General features: G+C 32.8%; 1 protein-coding gene across 1 annotated transcript; it reads right to left on the bottom strand.

Moving 5' to 3' along the window:
- Nucleotides 1-670: 670 nt before the first annotated feature.
- Nucleotides 671-8,639, bottom strand: LOC105176847 (mitogen-activated protein kinase 20). Its single transcript, XM_011099780.3, has 10 exons — nucleotides 8,069-8,639; nucleotides 6,160-6,568; nucleotides 5,709-5,836; nucleotides 5,554-5,613; nucleotides 4,611-4,760; nucleotides 4,347-4,502; nucleotides 3,914-4,125; nucleotides 3,697-3,798; nucleotides 1,513-1,685; nucleotides 671-1,404 (listed from the first exon to the last, which is right to left on the bottom strand). The coding sequence occupies exons 1-10, from the start codon at nucleotides 8,090-8,092 to the stop codon at nucleotides 971-973; spliced, it is 1,848 nt and encodes a 615-aa protein (XP_011098082.1). The 5' UTR covers nucleotides 8,093-8,639; the 3' UTR covers nucleotides 671-970.
- Nucleotides 8,640-12,953: the final 4,314 nt, after the last annotated feature.

Genomic DNA, 12,953 nt, shown 5'->3' with positions numbered 1-12,953 from the left:
TTTTCTTTTTCTATAATAAAAAAATAATTAAACTAATCAAAGCAGTTATGGGCTAGAGTTTTAGACGGATCTAGTTCGCTTTAGTTAAAACAATTCAATCCAAGTCCGATTAACTTAAAAGGTTTTACACCCAATCTCCAGCAGTTGGTTTTATAGTTGTCCATCCAAGGTGCAATCCAATTATCTTGATTGTTCATTCGATCGTTGTAATATTAAACAGTATAATAAAAGACTAATGATTTATTCCGACAATTTTTATAAAATCCAGCATGAAAAGGACTAAAATTGTAAAATGATAAAAAATTACAAGACTCTTTTGCAAATTTTTGGTGTTGATGAGAAACAAATATTTGGCACAAAATCAAGTTCCACATTTCATTTGAGATTTTGCGCGTTATAAGCAAATTATACATTCGTTAAGTATAAAGTCTCGTAAACAAATTCAAATTATGAATTCAAATTTCATCAAATATATCAAATCATGAATTTAAATCCCATCAAATGTATGAACTTTTGATTCACTTTATGTAATTATTATAATTTATCTGTTGTTCTTAGTTATATTGATGCATTGATTGAATTAATGTATTGTTCAGTATATCAAGATATTGATACGATCGTGTTATTACCGCTCCAAAAAAAGAAATAAAATCCACTTGTACAAATGGACTTCCAAGAATGAGATTTTTTTCAAAGTCCATTTAAAAATATTACCCGAAAACATCCAACATTGGTGTGTGTATTCACATGAATATTACATATACACCAAGAAAGAAATGTGACCCTGTAAAATTGTCATATTATTTATCATGGGAAAAGAACAATTCACAAAACGATTCCGCCGCAAGTCAAACCGCCGCCCCTAATGTTTCCTGTTCTGTACACCACCACCATGGAAACAGCCAACTGTTGCAATATGTTGAATTCTGCAATAAGTGGTCCATTTCCTCCCTCATATTAAACCCTGCAACTAATACATCCTCGCCATACCGTACTGGATGCTACCTACCTTTTGTTGTGCAACCATACTTGTGGCTGCTACTGCAGTGCTATATTGAGATTTTGCTTGTAGAAGATTTGTATCGATGGTAACCCCATCATCAACATGGTCAAGTTTTGTGACTGCAGCTCGAGTAATGTAAAATGGGTTGCTATCTATATTTATTGCTATATCGGGGGCTAATTTGGCAGCCATGCTACAGTTTGGTATTTGTTTTGTATGAGAAGTGAACTCTCGCGGGGCATCACCTACTGATCTCTCTTGCTTTCCTGTGCTGCTCCTATGGTAACAGTAAGCCGAGGGAATGATCTGGGGGGGGAGAGTGTTTCTGACTAGGGTTCTAGAATCATATGCATTTCCGTTCTCAGATGGCAAAACTGGGCCAACTACTTTTCCTGGTTTGGCTGAGCATCAAAAGTAAAAATATGAATAAGTGGAAAAATGCTAGGGAAACACATAATAATTCACGCATAAGAGAAAAGCATGATAAGGGGTTAAAATTTGTCAAGTACCTTGGGGGATCCTGTGTGGTGGTTGCAAGGTTCGTGCTAAACTATTGTGAAGCCCAATGAAATCTCTTGAGTTTCGGCTGCATGATTGTTCAAGATTCTGCCGATCTTTGGCATTTGAAATAGCAGTCTGATCTTTTTGAGGTACTGGATTTGAATATACAATGGTAGTAGACCTGCACAATAACAAGTGTGGATGTAATGCAAAATAAACCCAGAGGCATGCATACGAAAAATCAAGCATGATCAGTAACAAATGATGCAATCGAATAATAACAGAAAGCAGATGGTGTCCAGTAATCTGATAATGAGCACAACATATGCAAACCACAGAAGGGAGCAATGAAATAAGACGATAGCAACTAGAATTGAATTTTCATTAATAACAGCTTTCAACACTGCATGAGGAAAGAATTGGACATGGTGAAAATAGTAAATTACGTGGTTCTATTTTGGTGGATTGAGTAACATGTACACCATCTACACATTTGAAAACAAGAGTAGACCAAACCAAACAATTTCCAAGATTTTATTTGTTTTTTTATAATAACTCCTTTCAGAAGGAACAGCAAATAAAAGTAACAAACCTGGAGCAACTTCTAGACATCTGATTATAAGTTACTCCACTTGGACATCCCTTTTCCAACATGTATGAGTTTCAGGGCATGAGCTAAGGATTACAATTGATGCTGGTTTTAATACATCTTCGACAATCAACAAAGTCGGTTTTACAATTGCTACCATATATTTAAAAGTGAAGAAACTCTACGACAATCACCAAACTCGGTGTTAGTTCCTTCCTTGGAGTGAGTTTGGTTGGGAAGAAAAGTCAATATAATGAAAAAGTTCTATATTTAGTTTTTGGAAAAATAAGTGGAGAGGAGATAAAACAAGATTTAGATTAAACCCCTTTGGATTCGAATTCCATTTCAATCAAAAATTAAACAAAAAAGTGAAAATATAGAACTAAAAGACTCGGAAAAAAACCCTTTTCTGGATTGTCTTTTACCATATTCCCCATAAACACAATTTCTTCACAATTCTTTCATTTTAATTATCTTCCCGCTTTCATATATCCCTTCTCTGCTTAAATAGCATCTATACATTAATCTTCTTCATGCTCTCATCCCTGGCAAAGAAAATAAAAATTTTATTTTTATTCTTGCCTTTTGCTTGCTATTGTTAAAGAGCTTCCAAGCTAATAATACTTGAGTTAATTATGAGTAATTTTAAATCATTTAATACTAATTTATTAATTGTATGGCACAAACATTAAATAATGTTTAATTGGTAAAACTATAAAACTTAATCTTGCCATCTCACTTCATTTTAATTGATTCCAACAAAGGAAAGTAGTTCAAATTTTTGTTATTCTTTCATTTCAATCATACCAACAACTTGAGGAAAAAAGTATCATACATCCTTATGTAAAGAAAATACCATAGGCCCTACCCCTTCCACTTTCACATTGCTTCCATTGAACCAAAGAGAGCTTCAATGTCCAATCTCCCAACCATGACATGTCCACACAATAACTCATATAAATTTCTATAATCATCTAAAATGGAATTTACTAATAAATTAACACCATATTTCTTATACCACATTTAAATTATTCAATTATAGTTCAACATGAACTCCTCTGTTTTCTTCTAGTAAAATTAGTACAAAGCATCTTCACATCATTTGCACATAAATTATAGATGTCCATAACCAAAATCACGGTACTCTTCCATGAGATAAAAAGCTCCAGCATTTGGCAGTATGAGTCAAAAGTGGTGCACGAATGACTATGAGGCCAAGAAACAAGGAGATGAACTACAAATAGACTATAGAACACAGGATGATAATACCAACTATATAATATTTCAGTTGAAGTTTGACAACAACATGAGACATCAAGTTCATTGATCATTGATGGACCAGCAAAACTGGAGAAATCCCCATTACTAAAAACTAGTGGTTTAGAGTAACTACGTAATACTAATAGGAGCACAGCCCAATACCAAATCTTACTAGGCTAAGATACATGGCTCAGTTTTATTCACAAGACAAAATTAGTAAAACAAAAACATAAAAGGAAAACAAAACACAAACACCCCAAACAGAACAAAAGGCAAAAAGCAAAAAGAAAGAACCAAAAAACAAGGATGACAGAATGAAAGTGCTGAGTTTTGCTTTCAATACCTAGGAAGGGAAACGTGCTTTCTTTCAAGAGGAATCACTGGTCCACTCTTACCAGTATTTTCTTCCAAATGAGCAAACTGCTTTTTGAATTGATCTACAGCACTAAACAAGGGATATATTTTGCAAGATCAGCAATATATACAGTGATAGGGGAAGGAACAATTTCGATCAACAATAAAAAGGGGATAAGGAAGGTATCATGATAAGCAATTATCACCTTGGATATAGGAAGTTGGTTCTCTCAATTCCATTAATGTAATCCTTCAGCAGCTGAGGATGGTACTCTAATATCTCACGGAATATTAATTCTCGGATATCCTCCTTTGTGACTCTTCGCCTCTCAAATTCAAATTCCATTTTTGAAATTGGCTGGCAGGATGGTTCTCTCTCAACTTTGGCCAATCCCTTAAAGTAAGGATCAGCCAGTGCCTGAAAAATGCACAAAAGGAAGAAAACGATTGAACAAACTTAGAAACAAGGATATTATAAAATCCCAAACCAATATACAAGACATATTCAAATATACTGGTATTAGTAGATAAGGGAAATGCTGCGTGTAAAGGACATCGAATTCAATCAAATGGGTCTCCTAAACATCCAAAAGACTTCCAATTGAAAATAAGTTTTAAGAAACTCAAGACTTGTTAAACCTCTTCAGCTGTAGGACGGTCCTTTGGATCAAAAGCAAGCAGCCTCTCCAAGAGCCGAAGGGCCAAGGGATCAGCATTTGGAAATTTATGAGAAAAAGGAACCGGCTGCTTCTTTCTCATGCTTGTAAGATATCTTCTAGCCTTCTCATTTCGAACCTAAACAAAGAATACAAGAAATAGAATACCAAGAGCAGGTTGGTGCATGTAAGCAAACCTTAAAGATCTGCAAATACCATAAATATGAATTGATGAAGAAATTGTTACTCGAGAAATTGTATCCATTGATGGAGTTCCAAGAAGATCAGTTATCATATCCAGCTGGTGAACAACATTCTTTCCAGGAAAAAGTGGCTTCCCAGTCAAAACCTCGGCAAAAATGCAGCCAATACTCCATATATCAATTGCTGGAGTATACTGAAAATAGGCGATCAGACCAAGAAGTATAAGTACATGAGCACAGGTTTTATTTATATTCAAATATATTCAAACAAGTTGACTATACTAATAGGTTATTTATATTTTTGAAACTCTAAAATTTTTATCTTTATTGTTTTATTTCTTAGGTTTTAATACACTAACATTAATACTCTTTCTTTATTTTTATTCAAAGTTTATTTTATGTATTTTTTGGGCTTATTATCATCTAGGTTTATTATTGTAACCTTGTTAGTCAAATTATTATTTAAATTCATGATGTAGTTTTCGCTAGTTTTTTCTAGTTATAATTTTTTTATTACAATTTTTGGTTTGATTAATTTATTATTTATCGATTTCATAAGACAATCATAAATTTATGTAATTGTTCAAAAGAATACCTCAATTCCACAAAATAAAATAAATATAAGAATAATCAGGCCCAACAAGGTTTCGTCCGGGCCTGGATTGGGCCAGTCCATGGGTGGTTGTGGGTTTAAAATGGACCCATGGAGGCCATTTAAAGGCCCAGGACCACCCCTAGGACCGGCTATGGACACTACCTGCAGGCGCAGCCCATTGTGTGCCTTGAAGCCTTTGAATGACAAGGAATTGTAATGTTGAATAATAGATAAGGTAAAAATATAATAATAACACCATTGAAACAGATCGATCTAAAGCTAGAGGAACAAAATCGTAATATTTTAGAAGGAAGGGTACCTGATAGTTGCAATCTAATTACAAATATAACTGAGTACACACTTTTCATGGCTGATGAGATGCAAATTTATACCTTTGAGAAAAATGAGCCGCACAATTCTGGAGCCCTGTACCATCTTGTAGCAACATAATCCTATATTTTATTCCATAACGTGTAAAGCTCTCATAAACGAGCAAAAAGAATCAAACAAACTAAATAATAAATGTCCGAAATTCTTATGTCCATACCGTCCAAAATATTGTTGTAGGTGTGTCACTGAATGCCACTCTAGCCAATCCAAAATCACAGATTTTGAGTTTACAATTTGCATTTGCCAGAATATTTTTTGGTTTCAAATCCCGATGATAAACATTTGCTGCAGCCAAATTCTTAGTCATCAGATAACTTCACAAATTCACAATTAAATACACCGACTGAATGACAAGGCAAAAACAAGACACAAGAACAGCAAAGACATTAACCGTGACATAATGGCAGCCATCTTGACAATCGTCAACACTGTAGATCATAACTTAGGCTCACATTCCAGTCATTGGAGGAGTGTATAGTCATACATAAATTCCTAGTGGTGACCAGATTGAAGAATCAGACTCATATTTCTTATTTTTCTACTATATCTGGGTGGGGACTCTAATAAGAGAAACATGCAAAAGCAAAGAAGGGTAGCAGGAAGGTTACCGGTGTGAATATATTTAAGGGCTCGAAGCAATTGGTAAAGGAAAAATTGATAATGTTCCCGTGTCAAATCATCATTAGCCTTAATGACTTGATGAAGATCTGATTCCATTAGCTCAAAAACAACAAAGATATCTTTGAATTCTCTCCTTGAAGGAGGAAGCATAATGTGTTTGATTTCAACAATATCCGGGTGTCGCAGAAGTCTGAGAAGCTTTACTTCTCGAAGAATTCGAGCAGCGTCTGAAATGTGTTCAAAAACATCATGTATTTTCTTTATTGCCACTTTTTCACCAGTATGGGTGTCAATCGCTGAACAAACAACACCATAGCTTCCTTTTCCTATGACCTCCTGGATCTTATACCTGCTTGCATCACCATACTCAGAAAAAAATTCCATTTCTGTGGAACTCTGTTTCATAGAATAAGAAATAATTAATTCAGTGACGAAATGAATCACATAATATACCAATCAATTAATAAAATTGTAGTTCGAACATAATAATGTATATAAAAATGAACATAATGTGCTGTCAAAATTTGACTACTTCTATTACTAATATATGCATGCAGAAAGAAGTAAAATAATATGTTGCAAAGACAAAACAACCATTAATAAAAGAATTCAGAAAATAAGAGAGCATAGTGAGTGACAGAAGAACAGGACAACACTTCTTTTGTTGAATAGAATTCAATTTCCAAAAAAGAAAAGACACCGCAAATCATGAATTTCAATATAAAGCAAGGGAAAACAAGTGTGCAACCAGAGGAAAAGATTGGCTTTGGCCCCAATATGAGAGAGAATTTAGTTCACTTTCTCCACAAGTGAAAACATGTAAAAGTCAAGTGGATACAATTTTGATGCTTACACAATTAAAAATATTCTGTTACACGTATTGGCCTTGTCAAGGGGACATCATGAAAGATCAATCTGAAGTTTCTTTCTAAAGAAAATTGTAACTACCAAATATGATAGACAAGCAAGCATATAACAGTGTCAATGGATCTAAAAGATTATTTCTTTCTCCTCCATTTTTTCAATACTACGTATACATGTTGTTCCTTGAAGGAAGAAAAACTTTCATCAAGCAGAATAATTTTTCCCTTGTAAAAAGGATATTTAGCAGTACGAGTGCAAGAATATTCATATCAAGCCATTATTACCAAATCTTCAAACAGGAGATGGCCTGCAACTGACAATTCTTCATAAGATTAATCCAATACAAACTCCCTATGAATAATCTAATATGGCATATAAAACGAAAAGATGCTGTCCGCCATCTACTAGCAATAGTTGAAATTTTAACTGGCGAATATGAAAAAGGAAGAGAAAGAGGAAAAGATAACTCCAACTTTGTGCAAACAATCAGTACTAGAAAAGAAAGGAAAAATAGACGTAGTTAATTTAAGCTATTAATTAGAGATGATGAAAGAGTTAACATAACACAAAGTATCTTGGAAACCAAAAACAGGAGTATCACAGCCGAAAGTGTTCATTTATTTGTCTCTTTGGAAAAATCCGGCAGGGCATGTAATGTAACACATAACAATCTGAAACAATAAAATTCCTATTCATCATCTCGCCATCACCAGCCTAAAACTATAAATTCAATCAGTCGTCAAACAATTAATTAGCCAACTAATGCACCACACGATTCATAACTTGCACATTTGTGTTTCTCTTTGCACCACTAAAACAGGAATATGGAATTTAATAAGAAAAGGAAAAATAAAGAACAGACAAATCTCAAGAACAACTCTTCAACACATATGCACATGAAACACAAAACCCCAAGAACCCAAAATCCATTTTCAGTCCTATTTCCAGTATTTCTATGAAATTTGAATCCGCTATGGAAAACAAAATCATAAAATCTCGAGAGTAAACATGCGGAAAAGAAAAGCAACTCACTTTCTTTCGGTGATCCGTCTGCATTTCCAAAGAAATTCAAAATATCCCCCACAAAACAGAATTTTTTCAGCAGTCCTCAAACGCAAAGAATCAAAGTACAACAATGAAAGATATCTTTCCCAAGATTCTCATGAAAAGTTCAACACAAAATTCAGCCACATTTCCCCCATCTACCCCTGCTTCGGATGGCGAAGGAACAGTCCTGCCTTGAATTACTACTGAAAACACACAGAAATATATCCTTCATATAAACGCTCCTCCTCCTCTTCTTCTCCCTCACCAGCAATCATACACCAACAAAACCAACAATCAATAACCCTCCTGAACCCCACAAAATTTACAAATTTCCTGTCTTGCGCAGTTATTTATACGCAATTCTACGCCTTTTGCATGCGAGAGTGTGAATGTGTGGATCTTAAGGAACCCTTTAGCTGTTGGTGTGGGGTTTGAGGGAGGGGGAGAGAGAGAGAGAGGGAGGGAGGGATGCCGAGATCTGACACCGACACAAAGTAGAGAGAGAAAGAAAGGTTGGGATTTTAGAGAGAGAAAATACAACTACAAAGTACAAACAAATCGGAAATGGGAATATAAGAGCAGTAAATTATCCCAAAAAAAAAGGAAAAAAGAACACAATTGAGAGCTGTACGTCTCTGCTTATGCGTTGTACGTTATACCCTTTGGTATGTGGATTTTGTGGTTTTAGCTGTTGGGGTTTTGGATAAGATTACAATTTTTGCTAAATTACATTTACACCTCCCAAAATTAGATTAATTTATATAAATATCCTCTATATTTTATAAAATTACAACTGCACCTCTTAAAGGGTGTTAGTGTAATATTTTTTAGAATGTGTTTGTATAAATTTTGCATTTAAAAAGAAAGTGTGGAAGTTGTAATTACGACTATAACTTCAAAGGGTGTAACTGTAATTTAGCAAAATATATAAACTATTTATGCATTATGGTGTAATCTCAGGGGATATCAATTTTGTTTATACTAGTATTTTTCATAAATTAGTCGTGGTCCTCTATGCATATAATAAATAATATTTTATATTTTTAAATATATTATAAATAAAATCAAATATATAGATTAATACATTTTATATATTTTAAAATTTAAAGAAAAAAGAAAAAAAGAAAATCAATTAAGGTAACAATCGGCATAATAAAAAAATTAGTACAGTAGCATCACAAATCGTTGTTTATAATTGAAAAGTGACTTTTCTTTTTATGTTACTGAAGAATAATATTATTAATATAACTTTGGTAGAAAATTGAAAACATACTATATACATCTAGATTGAGATTCCATTATAAAATTAAATCAATATTATATTGACAAACATCCAACATCGATTGTAAATAAGAAATTTGTGCAATGTATAAGTCTCAAAACCTCATTTTTTCAATAATACGTCCTTTTAAGAATAAACATGTTCACGATTTTTTATAATTTTCTAGACAACCCTATGAAATGAATGCATGGGATTTATATTGTACTAGTTATTGAAGCATATTCGATTTGTGTACGTAATTTAAATTTTTATTATATTTATTTAATTAAAAAAATGAATAACTAAACAAATTACTAAAATCAAATATTTGAAGTATGCATGAATAGAAAATTAACTTTGAAGAATAAATACGATTGAGGGTATTTTAGTCCATACACATGTTGTCAAACAATATTAATAATATATATATATATATATATATTATAAAAATAGGAAGACGTGTGTAGCATCCGATAGATACACTAGGGAGGATGGCTCCGAGATTTATGTGGCAGCCAAAATCTCTATAACTAACTTACTGTTGCTAAATCAATACATAATTATATAAGAATCAACCAATATATACCATTAACAGTATCAAACACTTTGACAAAAATTCAAACATGCAATATACATGACAATGTTCGACCCCGAACCACTGACCTTGATAGTATAGATTTATATATATATTATATGCACATCGTAGTATAGTGGTGAGTATTCTTGTTTGTCGTGCGCACTGGTTTGATCCCCAGCAACGTCATGTTTTAAATTATTCTTTTTTATTTAGGTAAAAAGTAAATTCATTAAATCGAAAAAGTCATTTTACATGGCCTCGTTTCCTACCACTTTTTGCAACATCATCAGCCCTCCAAACTAGGGATTTAGGACGGTCGCATGACATCATCCCCACAAACGACTTTAAAGTTGATTGCGATAAAAAGGGAGTTTTTGATCCAAGCACACTTCACATTTTACAAACTAGAACTAGTTCATTAAACAATCTTTGCTCTTCAATTCTACCAAAAGTCCCCCTCTTACAATGTTTGAGGGGGTATTTATACTATTTTATACATTTAATGTGAGATGCAAAATCGTTTTTACCCTAAATTTTAATCGGTTACATGTGGACACAATTCTCTTTGACAAGACTACTCTAATAACGTAGGCAAACATCTCACATTGATTATAGACGAGGAATTTGAACCGCTTACAAGCCCAAGTCCTCCTCTTCCTATCGAGGTGTCTTTTCAAAACAAAACTGTGAGGTTCATATAAAACCAAAACAAACAATATCTCATACAATCGATCGAGTCACAAGTAACATCATCTAACAAATACAAACATATTTAAAAATGTAATAATTCTTCACACTGTTCAGCCACAAGATTATGAATATGCTAATGAGACCATATATAGAGTCCAAACCAACAAATATTGATGCCCCAATATTCTACAATATTGAAATTCGAATTCGATATTATCCATTTGAGCTTTCATTAACTAATGAGAGTACCACAAGGTACAACCACTTGATGCAGCACCTTCCTAACCACATGTTTTTTCCGGCAGGATTAAGACCCGTTGTCTGCTTGGTGCTGGAGCACAAGCAAATGCTATCAGCCACTCATGCATATGCTATTAAACCTAAATCAAATATAAATATTGTGAAGCAAAATCTACACAAAAAGCCAAACGTCTCTCTCAACTTTACTTAGCCAATTAAAGGTGAACCCACACTATCAATTTGTTTGTATTATTAGTATAAAATATTTTGTTTCTTAACTCACAAGATTTTGTAGGCGGTCGTTTGGCAGTATCCATGCATGTATAGTTTTAAAATTGACTCAAGTTTAAAAATCACGATAAATTAATATTATTTATTATGATCGAACAAAATTAATATAAGAATTTAAATTTAATTGAAGTTAATTAATATTTATTATAATTTTAATTATTTTTTTATTGCGATTAATGGTTCAGACGGAATAATGATAGACGTTACATAATTGTGGTTAGTTAATATTTTGACATATTTTTTGTCATAGTAATTAATTTTGACAAAAAAAATATATTTTTCAATTTGTGTGTATTTATTCTTACACACATATTTATTTATTTGGTAATTAAACCACTAAGAAGACGTGGGGTGGGATCTGTTGGGTCTCTATGTTTGTAGCAAGGTTAATATATGAATTTAGGGTTAAGTACAATTTATCTTCGTTTAATTTAAAATGAAGGAAAGAGACCCTTCATCCGATTGTGTGTATTGTATGCAACTTTTTTTAATTTTTAATTCTAAATTATATTTTTATTTTTATTTAAAATTATTGGATCTAATTTGAATATGTAGTTCATATTTCAATAACTGAGCAACGAGTTTAAATTTTAAAATTGTATATTTATGTAAATATATATAAATATATAATATATGATTAAAATTATAAATATAATATATATATATATTATAGAGAGACAGTTTGGCGACACTAGGGAAAAAAATTGGGCCTGGTGGAAGGGAAAGTGACAGCGATGATGAAAGGGGAGGGGTGGGGCAACTGAGCAAAAGGTGGAGGGGGGTGGGTGACCGGACAAAGGGGGATGCGGCAGTGGCGCTGGGGGAAAGACGACTGGACTACAACGTGGTGGTGACAACATGGGACAAGGGGAGGGGGTTGAAGATGGCATGGGATCGGGGGGAAACTAGGAGGGGGAGGGGACTGTAGGGTGGTTGAGGGGGTTGGGAATAGGGGTGGCAGATGAATTAAGCTGATTTGCGAGCTTTTTGAGTCGGCACGATATGGAGTTCGACTTGAGCTTGAGTTTTTTGAGCTCGAGCTTCTAACAAGCTCGAATTCAAAATATTTTGTTCATGCTTGCGAGCTTTTTAATTTTTTTATCATTTATATATTTTTATTTTTAAATTTTTTATATATTTAATCTCTTCAATAGTATATTAGCTTTTAAAAAAAAAAACAGTCTATGTTTCTAAAAAGTGGGGTTAGAACCAACTAGACTTGGGTTTTGAAAACTTTGAGAGGGCAGTAGCCATTGTCAAAAGTTGGAATTGGAATCAGAGCCACAAAATTATTGAGGTTCAAAAGGTGCAATAAAAAGGTAAACAATCCCACTAAGCTAAAGCTAACAAATGTGGAAGCTGATTGTGCTCATGTCTTATAACTTAGATTTATGCTTTGTTTGGAGGCTCAACTTTATAGACATCAAGAAATATAATATTCATTTTTGTTTAAATTATTTTCAAAGATAATATTAATGTCAAAATATTAAAGTTGTTAGTAAAGGTGCATATTAATTTGAAATAGTTTTAATCTTATTAAAATATAATTATTAGTTATAACTTATCAGAATTGTATGTAAAAATTAATGATTTAAATAATTAGTGACGTATTTATAAAAATACTCTATCGCTTTTACTTAAAAAAAAGAGGTTGTCTTTCCTTTTTATATTAATATCGTATTATATTAACAACTTTATTAAACATGCCACTACAAAAAAGCAAAAAAAAAAAAAAATAGAAAAAGAATTATTTCTTACATTATAAATAATCGCAGTTTAAAATTATGATAGATCTATACTATCTACTACAA

This window comes from Sesamum indicum, linkage group LG13 (genome assembly GCF_026168435.1).
Source record: "Sesamum indicum cultivar Baizhima isolate 11 linkage group LG13, ASM2616843v1, whole genome shotgun sequence".
NCBI lineage: Eukaryota > Viridiplantae > Streptophyta > Magnoliopsida > Lamiales > Pedaliaceae > Sesamum > Sesamum indicum.
Note: the sequence above shows the minus strand (reverse complement) of the source record. Positions and strands in the feature narration are given on the sequence as shown.